This window comes from Molossus molossus, unplaced genomic scaffold (assembly GCF_014108415.1).
Source record: "Molossus molossus isolate mMolMol1 unplaced genomic scaffold, mMolMol1.p scaffold_m16_p_3, whole genome shotgun sequence".
NCBI classification, from domain to species: Eukaryota; Metazoa; Chordata; class Mammalia; order Chiroptera; family Molossidae; genus Molossus; species Molossus molossus.
This window is the reverse complement of record NW_023425366.1, coordinates 100,187,814-100,207,020: the sequence shown is the minus strand read 5'-3', so window position 1 is coordinate 100,207,020 and position 19,207 is coordinate 100,187,814. Positions and strand designations below refer to the sequence as shown.

Below are 19,207 nucleotides of genomic sequence, written 5' to 3'. Positions count from 1 at the left end.
CCCAGTCACCCAGAATGCTGCCACCAAGAGTGGAGCTTGTATCCTAAGAGCTATCTGCCCAGAGACCAACAGCCTCCAGTCCTGCTCCTTCGCCTTCTTCACGCCTGTTTCTCCACTAAAAAATCATTGTCATTTCCCCCCAAAGCATTTACCTTTCATTGAACAAAAGGCTATCATTCCTCTTCACCTTTTTGCTTCTTTTTCCTTCTTTGCCTAGGCCAGCTGGGAGGGAGGGGACCCTCCACATTGGGGGTGGTAGACTATCCTTTATAAAATTTTGACTTCTTTAAAGAAAGAAAGAAAGGTATCTCACAGGGTTGTAGTTAAGTCCCTGCCACTGGAGCTCAGGATCACCCACCTCTTTTTTGCAGAAGGGAGGCACCTGGGCAGTGAAGGAGGCTTTGGCATGGGAGCAGGTGCAGAGAGAGCTGCCGCCCCTCCATCCTCTCTCCTCCCCTCCCCACACGCCGCACCCTGGCTTTGTCCCTGTGATGATTATTGCTTTATTAGTGTTTTCAGTCAGATATAATGCTGGCATGTTCTATAATCTCCATCTTTTCACTGATACCAGATTTTATACAAAGATTGTATATAAAATTATTATGTACCCACCAGAATACATTCCCCAGCAATTAGAATGTTTAAGATGCAGCTCCTAACACTCCTTCCGCACATTCCTCATTTATTACTTTTGAAAGTGTTTTGTGATTTTTGTGTGTGGATGTGTTTACAAATCCAATAACAATTCTCATTTAGAGTTGCAAAACACGAAGCCATTTTGAACCCAGACAGATGGCAGCTAAATGAAGTTTAATTAAAGAATGAGTGCTTTGAATCAAACCACTTTAAAAAGTACAGTACACTGAGATTCTGGAGAGGCTGCATAAACAGCATCTGGGCTGTTCTGCAGAAAGCAGGGCGTGCTTGCGAGGAAAACACTCGGGAAGCCACCCCCTCCCACGAGGGCTGAGCAGAGCAGCAGGCCAGTAGCTCCCAAGCGTCCTCTGCCCTCTGCCCTCTGCCCTCTGCCCAGGCACACCTCCCAAAGCCCAGAGCTCCCGGGACAGGAGGGGAAACTGACACAGGCCACCTCTTGGTTCAGGAGCTGTGACTGGGGTGGGAGGATCCCCTTCTAATTTTATGGAATGAGGTCGGGCGCCAAGGCGAGGAGGTTTCTGCACTAACCCGTTTAATTGCACACGGCCCCAAAGGAGACCGATGGGGGAGGCGCTGCAGGCCCCAGCGCCCCTGGATCGCTGTCCTGGGCTCTCAGCCCGGCCCCCCTCCGCGCAGCCGCCCGGGGCACACGCCCCCGGAGCCGCCGCCTGCCCGCCCCGCCCCGCGGGAGCCGCTTCCGGCTCTGGCCGCAGATCTGAGCGGCCGGCGGAGGCGGCCGGGAGGTCTAGACGACCGAGAGGCGCCAGCCGCCGCCGGGAGGGCTGCGGGGGCAAGCCCCGGGACGGCCCGGGGGACTGGTGCCCGGGCTGCCGCCGCTCGCCGCCGGGCGCTGGCTGCCCTGGAGGAGAAGGGACAGAACCGTGGGATGAGAGGCAGGGGTGGGAGACAGACCCGGAGGAGCCGGCTAACACCCGGTTTAGAAGTTTGCACCCAGTGCTACGGAGTAGGAAAGCTGGGAGGTTTTTAATTCGGGGAGGGGCAGGGTGATGGGGGAGGTTGGGTTCCAGCAGAGGCGGGCTGAAGGCAAGGTGTCGGCTGCTAGGCTGGCCTGTACTTCCTGGGCAGCTTCTGCTTTGAGGGTGGTGGTTAGTGTAGGGGGGTCTACCTTCCCCTGATCCTGGAGAAAAAAGACCTGGCTCAAGGCCTGAGGACGGAGTGAGGGTTCTGGAGAGTCCTGGGGCCTCAGATAAGGGAGGGAGGCGGTGGCACCAACGGATAGTGGAATAGGTTGAGTGGGGCATGCCCAGCTTGTGGTTTCTGGCTTTTTTCATCATCTTTCCAGGAGGAAGCAGAGCCCGGAAGGCTGGGGAGCCTTCCCTCCCAGCTCTGGGCCTGGGGCTGACCCGGAGGGCTGGCAGAAGCTACTGGACCGTTTGGTTCATACACTTAGCTGACTCAGAGCTCCAAGTCTTGGGCCTCTTGCTGGACCTTAGCTGGATCCTGTCGTCACCCTGACCCCTCAACTCCCCAGCACTCCAGACCAACGGACCTTCGGGTTCTGTTGGCTGACCTTGTTATTCTCCACCTGGCTCAAACCACTGCCAGCTCTTGTGGGAACACCTGTCAGAGCGTCCACGCCACTCGCCTCTGATGCTTCCTCTCTGCAGGAAGGCAGACCCTTCCAAAATGTGGTCCAGGTCCGGCCTCTCCCTCTTCTCCCCCACTCACTGCTTCAGCACAGCACCATGTTCCCAGCCTGCTGACTGCCCCGCCCACCCCTCTGTCTCACCTCCAGCCACTCTCCTCCAGCTCCCTGCCCAGTGACTTCTTCCTGTTCTCTGCCTTTGCACATGTGGCTCGCTCCTCCTAGAACACCATCTGGCCCACCTCTCCCCACTTTTTCCCACCAGTTCCTAAGGTGCTCTTCAAGTCTCAGCTTCGAGGGCCGTTACCTGACTGCTCTAGGTGAGTCGCCCTGCCCTTCGTCAGGACCCTCAGCTCACGGGCCTATCTTCCCACCAGGAGGGAAGAGCAGCCCGGTGTGCCAGGCCCTTATGACTTGTGTTTCTGCCTCTAGTCTCACCCTTTCTTCCACCTTTCCACTTGCCACCAAAGTGGTCTTTCTGAGATGCAAACAAGACCCATCATCCTGCTGCTCAAATGCTCGAGTTCTATCAAAAAATCCACCCTACCCTCCAGGCCCAACCAAAGGCCCCTTGTCTCCAAAATGCCTTCCCTCCTGCCATGGAGATCCCATGCTTGATGATCATACTTGACAACCTGAGTTACTGGGGCCAAGACAGCCCCATACCACACCATGTGCTTGGGGGCCGGTCTGGCACTTGACCTTCCAAGGCCCCTCTTCCTGAGGCCACATGGGCCCATCAGCAGAGAAATGGGTGCAGACCCAGACACCAGGGCCTCGTGGTCAGGGACACCAACACTACTTCGGCAAGGAAGGAGGGCACTGGCAGGCCACCTGAGCTGGTTTCCTGACCTGTTCTAGGGATGGCTGCAGCCCGCAATTCCAAGAGAGAAGACGCAACAGTTAAGAGCAAAGGCAATGCTTTTTTTTTTTTTTTTTTTTTTACTTATTTAAAAAGGCCTTGGTGGCAGGAATATAATGTAAAAATCATTGGAAAAACTAAAAGGCATTGATACATATCCGAATATACACTTTGTACATAAATTACATTTCCTTTAGTCTTTCTGAGTGAGGTCCTGATTCAGCACTGAGGTCTAGTAATTCAGAGGTCCCGGCAGCTGCACGTTCAGGCCGGCATAGTCCACCATGTACATTGGCCATTGCTAGAGAGAGGGGGACAAACGGTCCCGGTTAGGACTCCAGGTGACAGAGAGAGAACACCAGAACCCTTAGCTCTGCTTTCTGAAGGGCTTCCTCAGATCCTATTTATTTTGAGGCTGCTGAAGGTCCAGAGAGGGGATGTGACCTGTCCAAGGTCACACAGTTCACCAGCAGCCATGGAGCCTGGGCTGGAGCCTTCTGACCTGTTCCCACTTGTGTCCCAGGGGCCAGTCATGTGGACCAGACATGAGGGCCAGAGGGAACTGGGGATTGGCTCAGAACAGGTGGTCATTCCCATATACTCAGCCCCCTCCAGGCCTCATGCTCCAAAGAAGCTGGCATGTCTTTCTGGGGTGTGAGAGGAACTAGTAACCTTTGGGGGCCACTTACACATCCAGGCAGTGAGAAAGGCAAAGCCTGAACTTTGGGGTTTTCCAGGGAGGGAATGAAAGGAAACATGGTCAAAGGATAAAGAAATCCTGAAATCTACAAGGAAAAAAAAATTTCTATAATCATAATGTTAACTACTTATTTGTCATGGTGATCATTCCATAATATATATAAATGTTGAATCATTATGTTGTACACCTGAAGCTAATATAATGTATGTTAACTGTACCTCAAAAAAAAATCTTTTTCCAAATGTGTTCCAGTATTCTTCCCATTTGGACTCAGGATTTCAAAGCTAATATTTTGAAATCAGAAAGAACTCTCAAGTGTATGCCCCGAATGAGGTTTTCCTCTTGGGTGGGAAGCCACAGGGCAGAACAGACGGAGCTTTGCTGGTGGGTTCTCCACCCACCACCCACTGCAGCGAGGTCAGCTCTGCCTCTCGCTTCCCGCACCCACACACTGTGGGTAGTGCCCACACCTCCCAGGGCTGGAGGGGCTGCAGCTCGAGATGTGAGCACAGAGGTTAGCCTAGCATCTGGCTGCCCGGGAACCCGGGACTCTGCTCGGGGTCCTGCTCTGGCACTGCCCAGGGGAGTGGGCACGTCTTTTTTCTTCTCTCAGCCTTGGCGTGCCCACCCACTCAGCGGGAATGTGACTTTCTGCCAGGCAACTATGAGGCCCCAGCGAGAGGGTGGACTACCCTGTGGGTGGATCAGGCAGTTGTGTCTGCAACCCCAGGCTGAGGAGCCCACTCAGAGTCCAGTGCCTCCCCACACTCCAAACCCACACCCCACAGCGGATGGCCCTGCCCGAGTGCAGGCGAAGGCCAGAAAGAAGAGTGGTCAGGTCCAGATCTGTGCAACTTTACCACGAGTGAGATCTGGTTGGTGGGTGCCACAGACTCCGGGTTGGAGGACGAGGAAGACGAAGACGAGGAGGACGAAGAGACTGAGTTCCCTTCAGAGACCCGCTTTCTCTTGCGCTTGGGGACGCTGCTGTCTTTGGCTGGTGGGAGAAAAGGTTGCTGACACTGGATGCCAAGGCCGTGGTGTCTCGGCCTCCCTACCACCCTGGAGAAGGCCTTTTTTTCAGGTTTAAAGTCCCCTTCTCAGCACCCAAGGCTCCCAACCCACCAGCTGAGGCCCATCTCTCCAGCCTCCTTCCTTAACCAGACCCCACAGCCCAATCATTTACCTCCTATTCCTGCTTACCAGTCTGCCTTTGCTAACACTATACCCTCAGCCCCAGGGAGGCCTCCCAGGAACTCCCAGAATTCCCCGGGTCCCACGGGGAAGACCACGGCCTCCAGAGCCGCACGGCCTCCAGAGCCGCACGGCCTCCAGAGCCGCACGGCCTCCAGAGCCGCACGGCCTCCAGAGCCGCACGGCCTCCAGAGCCGCACGGCCTCCAGAGCCGCACGGCCTCCAGAGCCGCACGGCCTCCAGAGCCGCACGGCCTCCAGAGCCGCACGGCCTCCAGAGCCGCACGGCCTCCAGAGCCGCACGGCCTCCAGAGCCGCACGGCCTCCAGAGCCGCACGGCCTCCAGAGCCGCACGGCCTCCAGAGCCGCACGGCCTCCAGAGCCGCACGGCCTCCAGAGCCGCACGGCCTCCAGAGCCGCACGGCCTCCAGAGCCGCACGGCCTCCAGAGCCGCACGGCCTCCAGAGCCGCACGGCCTCCAGAGCCGCACGGCCTCCAGAGCCGCACGGCCTCCAGAGCCGCACGGCCTCCAGAGCCGCACGGCCTCGGGCCTTGTGGAGAGTCACTACATGGTGCACCTTCCTTTCCTTGCCAGTAAAATATACATAAGACTCTGCAGGGCTGCAGGGAGGGCCCCATGAGAGAATGTGCTGGCTTCCAATGAACACTCAGAAACTGAGAACTGGTGTTGCTATTACTGCCGCTGTGTGATGACCCTGACCTGACAATGCTGTGACAGATGACAGTTTGCAGGTACGAGTAGACAAGGCAGTGTCCCCATGTGGAAAAAAAACAACCCCGGTTTAGAACCAGAAGTCCTAAGTTCAAATTTCACTGCTGCCACTTACCAGCTGTAGGACCCTGGAAAACTGATTAAACTTTCTCAGCCAAAAGGGGACAACAGTGTGCTGTGAGCCTCCAAGGAGACTGTGTCAAAGAGCCCTGTACCCAGTCCAGACAGAGCAGGACTCAGCAGGTGTTTCGTTGCTGCCGAGTTAAACTGATGTGAGTACATGAGACAAATAAGACTTGCGACTGTGCGCTACGTAAATGGGGTTTGGGGCTTGACAGAGTGGACAGGTCACTGAGTAGAAGCCCACCGGAAGGGTCTTAATGACACAGTGTGAGGGCAGGCTGGACCCAGGGCAATTGCTTGTCCAGCTGGTGAAGAGAAACCAGAGCCTGGGGGTCTGTGATGTGATATAAAGAGAGACCCCGGGACACAGAAGACTGGAGGCAGGAGAGGAGGGAATTCCGTGGGACAGGCGGGTGCTGCTGGAGCCTGGCTGGGCTGCCTGGATTCTGTCTGCATTCGCAGGGCACGTGCCTACACCGGACCCTGGGCTTTTAGAATCTTTCAGTCTGCAGGTACCTAGGAGACCTTGTTCAGCTCCACATGAGAAAGAAGCCTGAGGGGTGCTGGCCCAGGGCTGTGGCCAGCCTGTGGTCACCGTAAGACTTTAAAGATGGCTGTGACGGGAGAGGGCTGAGTTATCTACCCTCTGATTGTTTGTCCCAGACTCTCCTCCTCCTTGAGGCCTCCACAGGGCCTTCTACGTCTCTGCCTTTGACCTGGGAGCAGCTCCCAAACCCAGTCACCCTCCTACCCTGAGTGCCTGGTGCCCTGCCAAGCCCTTTTGATGGGCACAATAGGAGGAGGTGGTCTCTGGCTGGGCCGTGCCACCCCAGGCAGTGGAGATTCAGGTGCACCTGGACCTATGTGGGGTTGGAGCCTCAGTTTTCAGGCTGGAGTGGGGTGGCCTTGCTGAATCCCATTACTGTCCCCAGCGAGCAGCCACTCTGGCGCCTGTAGCCCACAGTGGCCTGTGGTTCAGATGGGTAGTCTGGACACGGGGCTCTAGGTGGCTCATTACATGGCCTAGGCAAGTCGTTCCCCCTCTCTGGGCCTCAGTTTCTCAGCATATATAAGGACACACCTCCCAATCACCCAGGGTATCGTCTCGGGTCCCATTGTACACCTTCTCAGTCAGAACCATCATGCCAGACAGTCTCCCAGGTTCCTGCGAACAGAAAGGTTCTAAAAGCCCCGGGGCTGGTGCAGGCACGTGCCCTGCACACGCAGGCAGAATCGAGGGGGTCCAGCCAGTCTCGGGAACCACTCACCTACCTTACCCCTGCCAGTCACGTCACCCCTTCTCTCTCCAGATGGCTTCCACGAGCCTACCTGATGTCCCCTCCTCCTGGCTCCAGCCTGCCCCTCATCCTCTCTCTAGTTGATCTGACATGCTCAGCTGTACTGTGGCAGGGCCCCCCTCCAAAGGGCACCTACAGACTTCCTGGGGCCTCTGGGAATACTGGCCCTGCAGGGGGAGATCTCAGGTTACCTGGAGCACTTGGTGGGAGGGGTATACTTTTCTCTAGGTGGCCAGCCACCTGTTGCATGCCACCTGCTCTATGTCCACCGATCGGTCCCTGAGAGATAGAAGGGTGGCTTCTTCAGCCTCCGACTTACCTGGCACCTTGGCTTCATTGCAGATTTCTGCAAAAGGTCTGAAAAAGAAATGAGGTGGCAGTTAGAAAATGAGGCTTTCGCCCTGGCCAGTTTGGCTCGGTGGTTAGAGCGTCGGCCTGCGGTCCAGAGAGACCCGGGTTCGGTTCCCGCTAAGGGCATGTACCTCGGTTGCAGTTTGTCCCCGGCCCTGGTTGGGTCGTGCAGGTGGCAGCCACTCGATGTGTCCCTTTCACATCGATGTCTCTCTCTCTCTCTCTCTCTCCCTCCCACTCTATCTGAACAAAAAATGGAAAAATGTTCTCGGGTGAGGATAAAAAAGAAAATGAGGCTTTCGCTTTTCCTTCTCACCTGCGCCCTGAATATGGGTATTAAAAAAAAAATCCTTATCCTAGGGTATTTTTTCCATTTATCTTCAGATAGAGTGGGAGGGAGGGAAGGAGGGGAAGAGAGAGAGAGAGAAACATCGATGTGAGAGAGACATATTGACTGGTTGCCTCCCGCAAGACCCTGACCAGGGCTGGGGACGAACTGCAACCAAGGTACATGCCCTTGACTGGAATCGAACCTGCGACTCTTTGGTCCACAGGCTGATGCGCTAACCGCTGAACTAAACCGGCCAAGGCTTTGGACATTTTTTGTGAGAAGAGATGCCACCACTGCCGCTGGAGTGTAGCCAGGTAAGACTGATGAAAAGGGTCAGCACCCGCTACCCCCACAGGGCAGGCAGGCGGAAGATCGCCAGCCTGGCCTTATTAAGTGTTGTGCCAGGCAAATTGCCCCTGGGGGCCTGGTTCCCTCATCTACAAAACGAGGGTGAGGTCTGACCAAGTGATCAGAATGTGTGCCTAGATTTATGGAAATGGATATTCATCACAGCATTATTTAATTTTTTACAAATCTTTTATATTTTATTTTATTGATTATTTTACTTGCAGCATTATTTACATAAACCAAAAATAATTAGACGCAACCCCAGTGTCCATCAGTAGAGACAACATGGTCCATCTGTACAGTCATTGAGGGGAATTATCATGGACACAAATAACACTCAAGTGCCATCAAGACAGACAGGAGAGACATCAAGTTTTATTTAGTCTACAGATAAATACTGTACGATTTCAGTTTCATTTCCCCCAAACGCAAGTCTAAGAGCCATTAAAAGTGGCAACGTGGAAGGAAAGCCCCAGAATGTCTGTGGCGGTTTTCTCTGGGAGGTCGGGGTGGGGTGGGGGTGGGGAGGTGGCATTTTCTCCAATGAGCTCCTGTATTTTCCAGCTGTTACTTCAGGGGACAGAGAGAGGGGAAGGAAACCTCTGTTCTTTATTGGAGACCTTTCCGAATGATTTGATTTTTTTTTTTGTATACATGCAAATATTATTTTTTTCTTCAAATAGAGTGGGAGGGAGGGAAGGAGAGAGAGGGAGAGAGACAGAAACATCGACATGAGAGAGGCACATCAACTGGTTGCCTCCCAAACAACCCCAACCAGCGCCTGGGACTGAACTGCAACCAAGGTATGTGCCCTTGACCGGAATCGAATGCATTACTCTTTGGTCCACAGGCCGACGCTCTAACCGCTGAACCAAACTGGCCAGGGCTTTTTTTTTATCTTCACCTGAGGACATTTTTGCTTTTATTTTCAGGTAGAGCAGGTGGGAGAGAGGGAGGAAGAGAGAGAGAGAGAGAAACACCGATGTGAGAGAGACACATCAACTGGTTACCACCCACACAACCCCAAACGGGGTGGGGTACGAACCGAAACCAAGGTATGTGCCCTTAGCGGGAACCGAACCTGGGACTCTCCGATCCGCAGGCCAACGCTCTAACCACCGAGCCAAACTGGCCACGGTAGCCAGGGCTTATTTTAATTTTGAAATATGTAGTGTAAAACTGAAAAGGAAATATGTGTAGGGAAATATGGAAGAAACACATCACAATGTGAACTCTGAGGAGGAGAATTATAGATTATCTTCTTTTTTCTACCTTTTTAGATTTCTCTAGTTTGTTTTTAAATCTGAAAACAATCAAATAAACTATTCTATATATTTTCTAATTAACTTATTTTTAATCCTCACCTGAGGATACTTTTCCATTGATTTTCAGATAGAGGGGGAGGGAGGGAGGAAGGGAGAGAGAGAGAGAGAGAGAGGAGACAGAGATAGATAGATAGATAGATAGATAGATAGATAAAGAAATATCTATTGGCTGCTTTCTGCACGACCCTGACCAGAGCTGGGGATTGAACTGCAACTGAGGTACGTGCCCTTGACTGGAATCGAACCTGAGACTCTTTGGTTCAAGGGTTGATGCTTTAACTGCTGAGCCAAATCGGCCAGGCTATTCCATTATTAAAAAAAAAAAAGGCTAATAAGGATATATGGTAAAACATGGACAAAAATAAAAAAATAAAATATGGATAGTGTTTATCTCTGGGTGATGGGAGCATTAAATGACTATTACTTTATAATATCATTAAAATGGGTAAAAATTAATGATAGAATCGGAAAGTCAAATTTAATTAAAATTGAAAAAACAAACACACCCACGACGGCTGAGGCTGTGTGTTTCAGTAGAAAGGGACTGTGATCAGGGCGCCTGGTGACATAGACTACATGTCAGTGTCCCCCCAAATTCGATGTTGAAACCTACTCCTCAGTGCGATGGTGTTAGGAGGTGGGGCTTTTGGGAGGCGATTAGGTCACAAGGGTGGAGCTGTCATGAATGGGACTGATGCCTTATAACAGAGACTCCAGAGAGCTCCTTTGTCCCTTCGACCGTGTGAGGACACAGAGAGAAGATGGTCATCTATAAACCAGAAAGTGGCCCTCACCAGGCACTGAATCTGCTGGCACCTTCCCAGCCTCCAGAGCTAAGAGAAGTGGTTTCTGGTCAGCCACCTGGCCGATGAATTCCATTACGCAGCCTGGACAGAGGAAGAGACCTGGGTCTGGGCCAAGCTGACCCCCTGTGACGTTCACCATCCCTTTCCTCGGTCTGGGTATCAGTTTCCTCATCTTTAAGATTCGACTGTTAAGCCAGCCTGTCTCCTGAGTTCTGTACAAGTGCCTGATCGATCTCTCAATCTCTCTCTCCCCTTCCCCAACTCCCAGCTGGGTCTGCTTTGGGGATTTCCCTCCCAGTCCCAGGCAGCACCCTCTCCCATGGCCCTTGTCCGCTCTTCCCACCCTGCCGAGGTGCTGGGGGCACTCACTGGAGCTGGTTGATGATGACCATCCGGACATGCTCCCGGGCCTTCAAGATCTTCTCCAGCCGGTGGATGTCGTACGTGTTGGGGTTCCGGAAAGGGATGTCATCGGGCAGGCCTGTGACCTCGACGGCGTCTGGGCTGTCCCGGATCAGTTTGTAAGGGACCAGCACAGGCCGGTTCAGACCCAGGGCCTCACCTAGAAGGCACAGGGGGTCAGGGTGAGGAGAAGATGCCCCCTGTTAGAGGCCAAGCCCTCTGGGAAAGGGCTGGAACCTGGCAGAGCCCAGCGCAGCAGCCACCGTGCCCCAGAGAGAGTCTATTTAAAAGTCACACACACACAGGCCATTTAAAACCCAGTTAGCAAAACGAAAAATCTAATACCCAAGGCGGACGATGAAACAACACCGGCCCGTGTGCCCAGCGCCACAGTTGAGTCCTTAAGCATTATGGAGGAAACGATCTGATGTCTTCGATTTATTTTAAAGTGCTAAAAATATCAAAGTGAGTGTGTGGGAACCGATGAAAGGAGATCGGCGAACTGCTGGTAATCACAGAGCGGGGTCTGGGTTACGCGGTGGGCCGTTACGTCCTCCTTTCTGCTTCTGTGTATGGCTGAAAGCTGCTTCCGAGATAAAATGTGAAAAAGCCAGCAGCACAGACCCCAGCAGAGAGGCTTCCCGTTCACTCTTCAGATGACATCCTGACTCACCTCAGGCCTGCCCACCTCTCCGCCACGCCAGGAACCTCGCCCACCTGCTTGCTCGTGCTACTGGCCCTCTGGCTTTCTCAAGTTGGTGCCCGGTCACTGAGCTGCTCCCTCTGCGTGGGAAGCTTTCCCGGGCATGGCTGTCCGCTCTTGACAGGAGAGTCTCAGCTAAAATGCCCCCTCTTGAGGGGCTTTCCTGTTCACCTGTCCTGAGAAGCCTTGGGCAGCCGCCTCCTAGCCCCTCCCCCTCATAGTGGCCACACGACTGCATTTTCTTTTTCTTTTCTCACTCTCTGAAATTCTTCTTTGTAAAAAATTTAGTGTTATGGCTCCTCTGCTATAATGCCAAATGGAGATAATACTAAATTGATCACAAATAAAATATAATGTATGTAGAGCACTTCGCACAGCCTGGCACTTAATAATCTAGAAAGTATTGTATCAACTGTAACTGTATTTTTTTTTATCCTCACCCGAGGACATTTTTGCATTTTTGTACAGATAGAGTGGGAGGGAGAGAGAGGAAGGAAGAGAGAGTGAGAAACATCGACGTGAAGGGACACATCGAGTGGCTGCCACCCGCACGACCAACCAGGGCCGGGGACAAACTGCAACCGAGGTACGTGCCCTTAGCGGGAACCGAACCCGGGTCTCTCCGGACCGCAGGCCGACGCTCTAACCGCTGAGCCAAACTGGCCAGGGCTGTAACTGTATTTTTTTTAATAGAGAATTTTTTATTGATATTTTTAGAGAGAGAGGAAGGGAGAGAGGGGGAGAGAGAGCGAGAGAGAAACATCGATGTGAGAGAGAATAACAATTGGCTGCCTCCTGCACCCCACTACTGAGGATCAAGCCCACAACCTGGGCATGTGTCCCGACTGGGAATTGAACCAGGACCTCTCCGTTCATGGGATGATGCTCAATCTGTATCCTTTTTTTTTTTTTTTAATCCTCACCCGAGGACATTTTTGCATTTTTTGTTCAGACAGAGCGGGAGGGAGAGAGAGGAAGAGAGAGAGAGAGAAACATCGATGTGAAGGGACACATCGAGTGGTTGCCACCCGTACGACCAACCAGGGTCGGGGACAAACTGCAATCGAGGTACGTGCCCTTAGCGGGAACCGAACCCGGGTCTCTCTGTACCGCAGGCCAACGCTCTAACTGCTGAGCCAAACCGGCCAGGGCTCAATCTGTATTCTTAACTGTCCCATCCTGGGCTCTGCCCTGGGTGCCTTCAGCACACATGTACCTCCCTCCACAGCCTGAGCCCCGACAGCTGGAGCAGACGCCTTCCTCGGGAGTCCCAGGGCTAAGTGCTGGTTGGGCAGACGGGCGTGTGCATAAATAAGTATTTGGCCGTGGGCCACGGCCTGTGCCACACAGCCCAGCCCTAGACGGGCAGAAATGCCGACTGCTGTGGCTGGGGTTCTTTGCCTCTTCTCAGACAGGGCGAATGAAGGGTCAGTTCCCATCATCACTGGCAGGCCAGCTGTGGGCCACTGGAGGCCAGACTGGCTGCAGAGGGAGGAGGGGCCACCCAGGAAAACTGGACCCACAGGAAACTAACCGTATTTCTCATTGAAGAGCTCCTTCACCTGTTCCCGAAGGATCACCTTCTCCCCGAGTCTGTTGGCATCATCTTCATCTATAAGAGGAAGATAATGGGGCGTGAGGATTGGCATGGGCTTGACCACTGGACCTGCTCCTTGTCCCATGTGGTGCCCCTGACCCCCACCTGCTGGAGCAGTCTCTCCAGGCCCCGCCCACTCCCCTGCAGCTTGCTCTGTCTCCATCCACCCATCCCGGATTCTCTGACAGCTCCCTCAGCATAAGCCCCATATCAAGCACAGAACACCGTGAGGAGAGGGAGGCAGCGCCTCTCCACTGAGGAGCTCACAGCCTAGAGGGGTGGCATAGTCACAGCACCCATCCAGAAGAGACACCTACATGGAGACATGGGACGTGAACCGTGGCGCTCACCCCCATCTGTGCCGGTCTGGAGAGGCTCCCTGGGAAAGCAAGATGCTTAAGGGGTGTCTCTCTCTCCCTCTCTCAGAAGGCTGGTAGGGGTTTGTGATGGATGGAGTAGGGCTGGGAAAAGACACCCAGGCAGAAGGACTGGCCCATGCATGGCACCCAAGGGTGAGAGGTGACAGCACACTGGATGTGGCCGAAGCACAGGTTGGTGCTCGGGGACGTGGCTGTGGTGGGCCCAGCAGCAGGTGTGACTGAGCTGGGCTAACAGGCACTCACCCGGCTGCCTCACAGACCAGGAGCCCAGGCTGGTGACTGGGGGAGAGCGCGCTCTGGGCCCCGGGGCCACGCACTCTCCCTGCCCAGGGCAGCATTTCCCGGGCCCTGCTACTTGGACCCTGTGCTCCCCTCACCCTTCTCCTTGGCCGAGAGGAGCAGCTGGGGTCAGGGGAGCCCCAGAGATGGGGCCTGGCGGGGTCGGGGATGTGGAGGGTAGGAGAGGCCAGGGGAGTGGATGGCATGAAGAGGGTCCTGGGACAGAGCAGCCTGCTGGTGTGGCCTGGGCTGGGGAGGGCGCTGGAGTTCCAGGAAGGGCACTTTGCACCATCACTCAGTAACCGCACTGGCTGGGCCTCGGGGGCCAGGGCAGGGAGGAGCCGGACACAGGCAGGGAGCCAGGGCCTGGGAGATACGGGCAGAACGGACAGAATGGGTCTGTGGAGAAAAACTCCAGCTTTAACCAGGGAAATCGCACAGAACTCAGTTCTGCTCAGGAGGCCGACTTGGGAACGGAGTCTCCAAGGCAGCAGCTGTGTGTCTGTCTGCGGCTCGCCTGCACATCACTCGCCCCCAGTCTGGGGCTGCGCCACAGGGCAGAGCTTTCCATGCTGCCAGCACCCCCCTCCAGCACCCCTTCACCCGCTGCCCCTTGTCTGGTCCTGTTCTGGAATCTAGATCTGCCGCATCTCAGAGTTCCTGACTATCTCTTTTCAGCAGTCTGGGGGTCCCAGACACCGAAAACATCGGGCATCTCAGTTAACCTCTTCCTGTGTCCTCCTCTCGGGGAATGATAGCCCTACTCAGCTGCACCAAGACCCCAAACTCAGCACCCCCAGAAACCTCCTTCCCACATGCCCCAGCACAGCCCTACCCGATGGTCTCTGGACCCCAGACATGGCAAGAACCGACCTGATCCTTCTCCAGCTCCTGGGAAGACAACTCTGACAGAGTGCTGGGCCCAAGGAACACCTAGAGCCGCCAGGAAGGTGGCAGCCACTTTCCACCTATCCCCTTGCCAACAGGGATTCCTCTGGTGGCCAGGATTCTGCCCAGGCGTGACAGCACCACATGGGACAGGGAAAGGAGGCCTGGAATCACACTAATGTGCCAGACGCTCGGCTGACAGCGTGCCCAGACACTGTCATGGCCACTCCTCACCAAAGCTGAGGACACAGAGGCTCAGAGAGGTTAAGTGACTTGCCCAAGGTCACATAGCTGGTAAGTGCCAGGAATACTGTCTGTCTGACCGCCGAAGATCTGCTCTTTCACTTAACCACAAACCCTGGGTTTCCTAAAGTCTGTCTCCCCATCTATAAAAAGAAGGGCTGGCCCTGGCCATTGTGGCTCAGTGATTGTGTTGGCCTGAGCACCAACGGGTTGCAGGTTCCATTCCGGGTCAAGGGCAGAGTCAATTGGGCTGCAGAGTCAATCTCCACGCCAGTCGGGGTGTGTGCAGGAGGCAGCCAATCAATGTGCCTCTCTCACATGGATGCCACTCTCTCTCTCTCCTCCTCCTCCCTTCCACTCTCTCTAAAAAAATCAATGGACCTGATCTTTAAGGTATTTCCCGTAAATTTTTTGCTTTATCGACTCAAAGTTCAGGTCCCTGTCTCCTCTTGAGCCCAGAGCAGAGCTGGACTGAAAGGAAGCAGACAGCACTCAAAGATGAGCCGCGATGCGGCTGCGGCTGTCTCTGAAGTCTGAGTGCCTGTTTCATGCGTCCACCCACCTCCCCCTCGAGGCTCGGCTGCCCTGTGGGTGGAGTGACCAAGACAAGACAGCCTCCTGGCCTTGAGAGGCCATGCCAGGTCCTGGAAGGGCACAGAATTGGGAGTCAGAAACCTGTCTTGTGGGGCACGTGACATCACCTTTCAGCATTTCTGCTCACTGCTCATTTGTCCCCAGTGCTGTCGCTGGTTATTTAGCATAGTACAGAAAACAGCCCTCGTCTGAGGCAGGAGACGGTGAGGAATGCTTGGTGACCCACCGGGCTTGCACACTGTCAGTGCAGGGCCCCCAGGAGACTGTGGGGGACCCAACCCAGCCAGGGGTCAGGGAGCGTTTCCCAGACGTGACAGTTGCACAGCCTCATGGGCACAGGGGGGCTCCAGGCATCCTGCGGGCACTCAACACCTGTAAAAAGACGTGAAAAGCCCCCCCTTCCAAGTCCTGCCTGGTCTGAGGGAGACAGCACCTCCACCCCAGGCTGTCGCCGACAGGGAGGAGGGATGCCACGGGGTGGCCAACAGAAGGCACACAGAGTCCGAGGCAGTAATTCAGGAGTGGGCCCCGAACTGCCTCAGGGACAGTGGTGACCCTGGGAGGCGTCCTGAACACCTCGAGCGTGGCCATAGCTGCTGCTGTGTACGAGCACTGTGCCGGGCCTGCACAGCACCGCTGGCTCCTCCCAGCTCAGCATCAGGCCTCAGAAAGGATGCTTTCAGCGCCTCCCACTTTGTTTTACTTAATTTGGAGGAAAGACGTTCCATTTTTCTTAAAAGATCAGCGAAAACAATGGGGCCAGGTAGGTTCTGGAGGTGGGAGGGCTGAAGGGGAGCATGCCCCTCCCCCCGGGTACTCAGGAAACAGGAGGCAGCTCCTCCGGCAAAGGAATGACACACTTTCGGGGAGGAAACCCGAACCGAGGTGAAGAAGCCCCTCCATGTTCCTGCTCCAGCCCCAACCTGCCCAGCTCCCCGCAGGCGACAGGGCAATGTGCCCATCACAACTGGTGTTGTGGCTCAGAGGTGCCAGCACAGGGCTGGTCTCCCCTGGTGTGAACTGTGGTCAAAGTCCACGGCCGATGCAGCTTGCCCTGGCATCTGGTTACCCCTTGGGTAAAGAATGGGGGCTGTGGGGGGGAGCTACACTCCACGATCTAGCAGGGGTGGGGAACCTTTTTTCTGCCAAGGACCATTTGAATATTTATAACATCATCTGAGGGTCATACAAAATTATCGACTTAAAAATTAGCCTGCTATATTTGGTCAGGCTACTTTAGTGAGGCGAGTGATATTAGCTGGCATTGATTTTGAGGGCCTTATACGGCCCTCGGCTTGAATGTTCCACACCCCTGGAAAGGCTAGTTATTACTATGCTGAACCCTGAGTCAGCGAATCTATTCTGGGAGTGAAGGTGCTTCCTGAGCTCCTCTGAACCTAGGTCGGCTGTAAAAGACACCAACAGTTGCAACATTTCAGGATGTTCTCCATTTGGAAACATAGTAATTAGGGCTCAAGGGGGAGTGTGTGTATGTGCTTAACATATCTGCTTGAATGCCTACACACAGTGGGGAAGAAGGAGGTCCCCAGGGGCAGTGACAGGGAAAGTCACTGGCCTGGTAGATTACAAGGCAATCTTGATTGTAACCCTAATGCTGTGTGACATTTGGAAAATCACTCAACCTCTCTGGGCCTTATTCTTCAAATGGGAATACTAGCCTGCTGGGAGGATCCAATCATATCACATTAAAAAATTTAATGTCTCAGGCCATCAAGTCAAATGGTTGCCTCAATTATCCTGTGGCCTCGGGAAATGAAATTTTACAGGAGACTCTTCCAGATAATAGAAGTTTATAATCTTAATCCCCTGGGTTTGTTTTACCCATTTCAACATCTGTTCAGACCCTTTGCCCTTTTTATTTATTTTTTTAAATTTATGAAAAAAATTTTTTTAATCCTCACCCAAGGATATTTTTCCATTGATTTTCAGAGAGAGTGGAAAAGAGGGAGAGAGAGGAAAGAGAAAGAAACATTAATGTGAGAAAGTCACATCAATTGGTTGCCTCTGGCACGAGGCCAGGGATCAAACCTGCAACTCAGGTATATGCCCTTGACTGGGGATTGAACCCGAGACCCTCAGTCCCTGGGCCGACACTAACTGATGAGCCAAACCAGCCAGGGCTGTTTTACCCATTTTGAGTACAACACTTTCTAAAACGTGCATCAAGTACCCTTTTCTTATTAAGCACACAGTGGGGGTGCAGGGAGGTCACCCTCACGATCTACCCCCTAGTGCCGTGCAGAAAGCGCTGCTGAACCTGCCCCATCTGGTGGGCATTTCTTCTGATTCATCCTGCTCATTCCAGTTCTCTGGTCTCCTCTTTCACTACTGTCTGCCCCAGAAGCTTTCATCTTGTGCTTTCTAATCTGCTGTCTGTTAGCCTGAGGATTAATGGGATTTTGCCCGGGGAAAGAAAGCAACCACGTTTATTAAATCACAGCCATACTAGATACACACTTTTAAGCCAACCAGCTCGGGGTGATGCCTGGGGTAGCCCCACAGCCTTCTCCTGGGGCAAAGTACAAGAGCCCTGAACAACCTGGTTTTTCTCCGCCTAGTTTGGGGCCTGCAGCTCAGATTGATGACTGTGCTGATAATCACGACCATTAGCACAGCAGCCAGCGCAGGGAAGGGCTGCTGGGAGGAGAGCTCTGTCCAGAAGGGCGAAGTCAACAGTCCTCTCGCTCTCTGCCAGGTGTGGGCGGGCCTGGCCCCGCAGAGGTGAATACGGAGGGAGCTCCACCGTGGGGAGCAGCTGCCTGGGGCCACTCAGGTGGAGAGGAGCCACATCCCTGTCTCAGGCCTGCGCCTTGTACACCTCTCTTTCCTGGCCCCAGACCTGTGCCAGGATAAGAAGGTGCCACCTGGGTTCACCTTTTAACCCCTTCTTGGGCCTGCATGTAGGAGCAGCAGGAATTCCGTCATCTCTGTTTTACAGATGGAGAAACTGAGGCTCAGAGAGGGGATGGCTGGGCTGCAGTGGGGTGGAGGCCCTTGCCTAGGCCTGTGACTCATGTACCCAAGAGAAACTTCTGCATATGTGCAAAAGGAAACATGTTCAAGGGTGCTAAGTGCAAGGCCGCGGGAGCAACCTGAACAGCCTAGGGCAGGAAGACAGATGAGTTCAGGGTAGTAGATCCCTGGATGGAATATCATGGAGCAGTGAAAACAGACGAGTTGCAGCTACACATTTCCACATTATGTTACATAAAGTTACAACAGCAAGATTCGGACTTGATACAGCAGGACATCTTGGTTGTAAAACTAAAAAAAATAAGCAAATGAAACAATTTTGATTTAGGCCAATATTATATGCCATAGAACAATTTAAAATATCAACTAGTCTGGCTGGTGTGGCTCAGTGGTTGAGCGTTGACCCATGCTCCAAGAGGTCACTGGTTCGATTCCTGGTCAGGACACAAGGTCAGGTTATGACCCTGATCCCCAGTGGGGGGCATGCAGGAGGCGGCCAATCAATGTTCTCTCTCATCAATACTTCTCTCTCTCTCTACCTCTCTAAAAAATCAATTAAAAAAAAATCAACCAGTGAACAATGATTATATCATGGGTGGGTGGGGGCAAAGAGCTAAAAAAGACATTTTGGGGAACTGACTGTATATCAGACAAGAGGGAGTTGACATGCTTCCTAAGTGTTATAATAGTATTGTGGGTATGTAAAAGAATCGCGTTCTGCAGAGACGTGGGAGATGTGTTGAAATATTTAGGTGTGAAGAGTCAAGATGTCTGCAACTTAATTCAAATGGAAA

The 19,207-nt window shown here is 53.6% G+C and overlaps 1 protein-coding gene across 2 annotated transcripts in view; it reads right to left on the bottom strand.

The window, feature by feature from the left end:
* Positions 1-3,200: 3,200 nt before the first annotated feature.
* Positions 3,201-19,207, bottom strand: part of GTF2IRD1 (GTF2I repeat domain containing 1) — a 110,709-nt gene continuing 94,702 nt past the window's right edge. The window contains exons 23-27 of one of the 2 annotated variants that reach the window (XM_036279217.1): positions 12,973-13,050; positions 10,703-10,895; positions 7,492-7,529; positions 4,686-4,822; positions 3,201-3,426 (exon numbers count right to left, since the gene is read on the bottom strand). In XM_036279217.1, coding sequence (XP_036135110.1) covers positions 3,358-3,426; positions 4,686-4,822; positions 7,492-7,529; positions 10,703-10,895; positions 12,973-13,050 — 515 coding nt within the window. In that variant the 3' untranslated portion in view covers positions 3,201-3,357. The remainder of the gene's footprint in view (positions 3,427-4,685; positions 4,823-7,491; positions 7,530-10,702; positions 10,896-12,972; positions 13,051-19,207) is intronic. The other variant, XM_036279218.1, reaches the window with a different exon arrangement.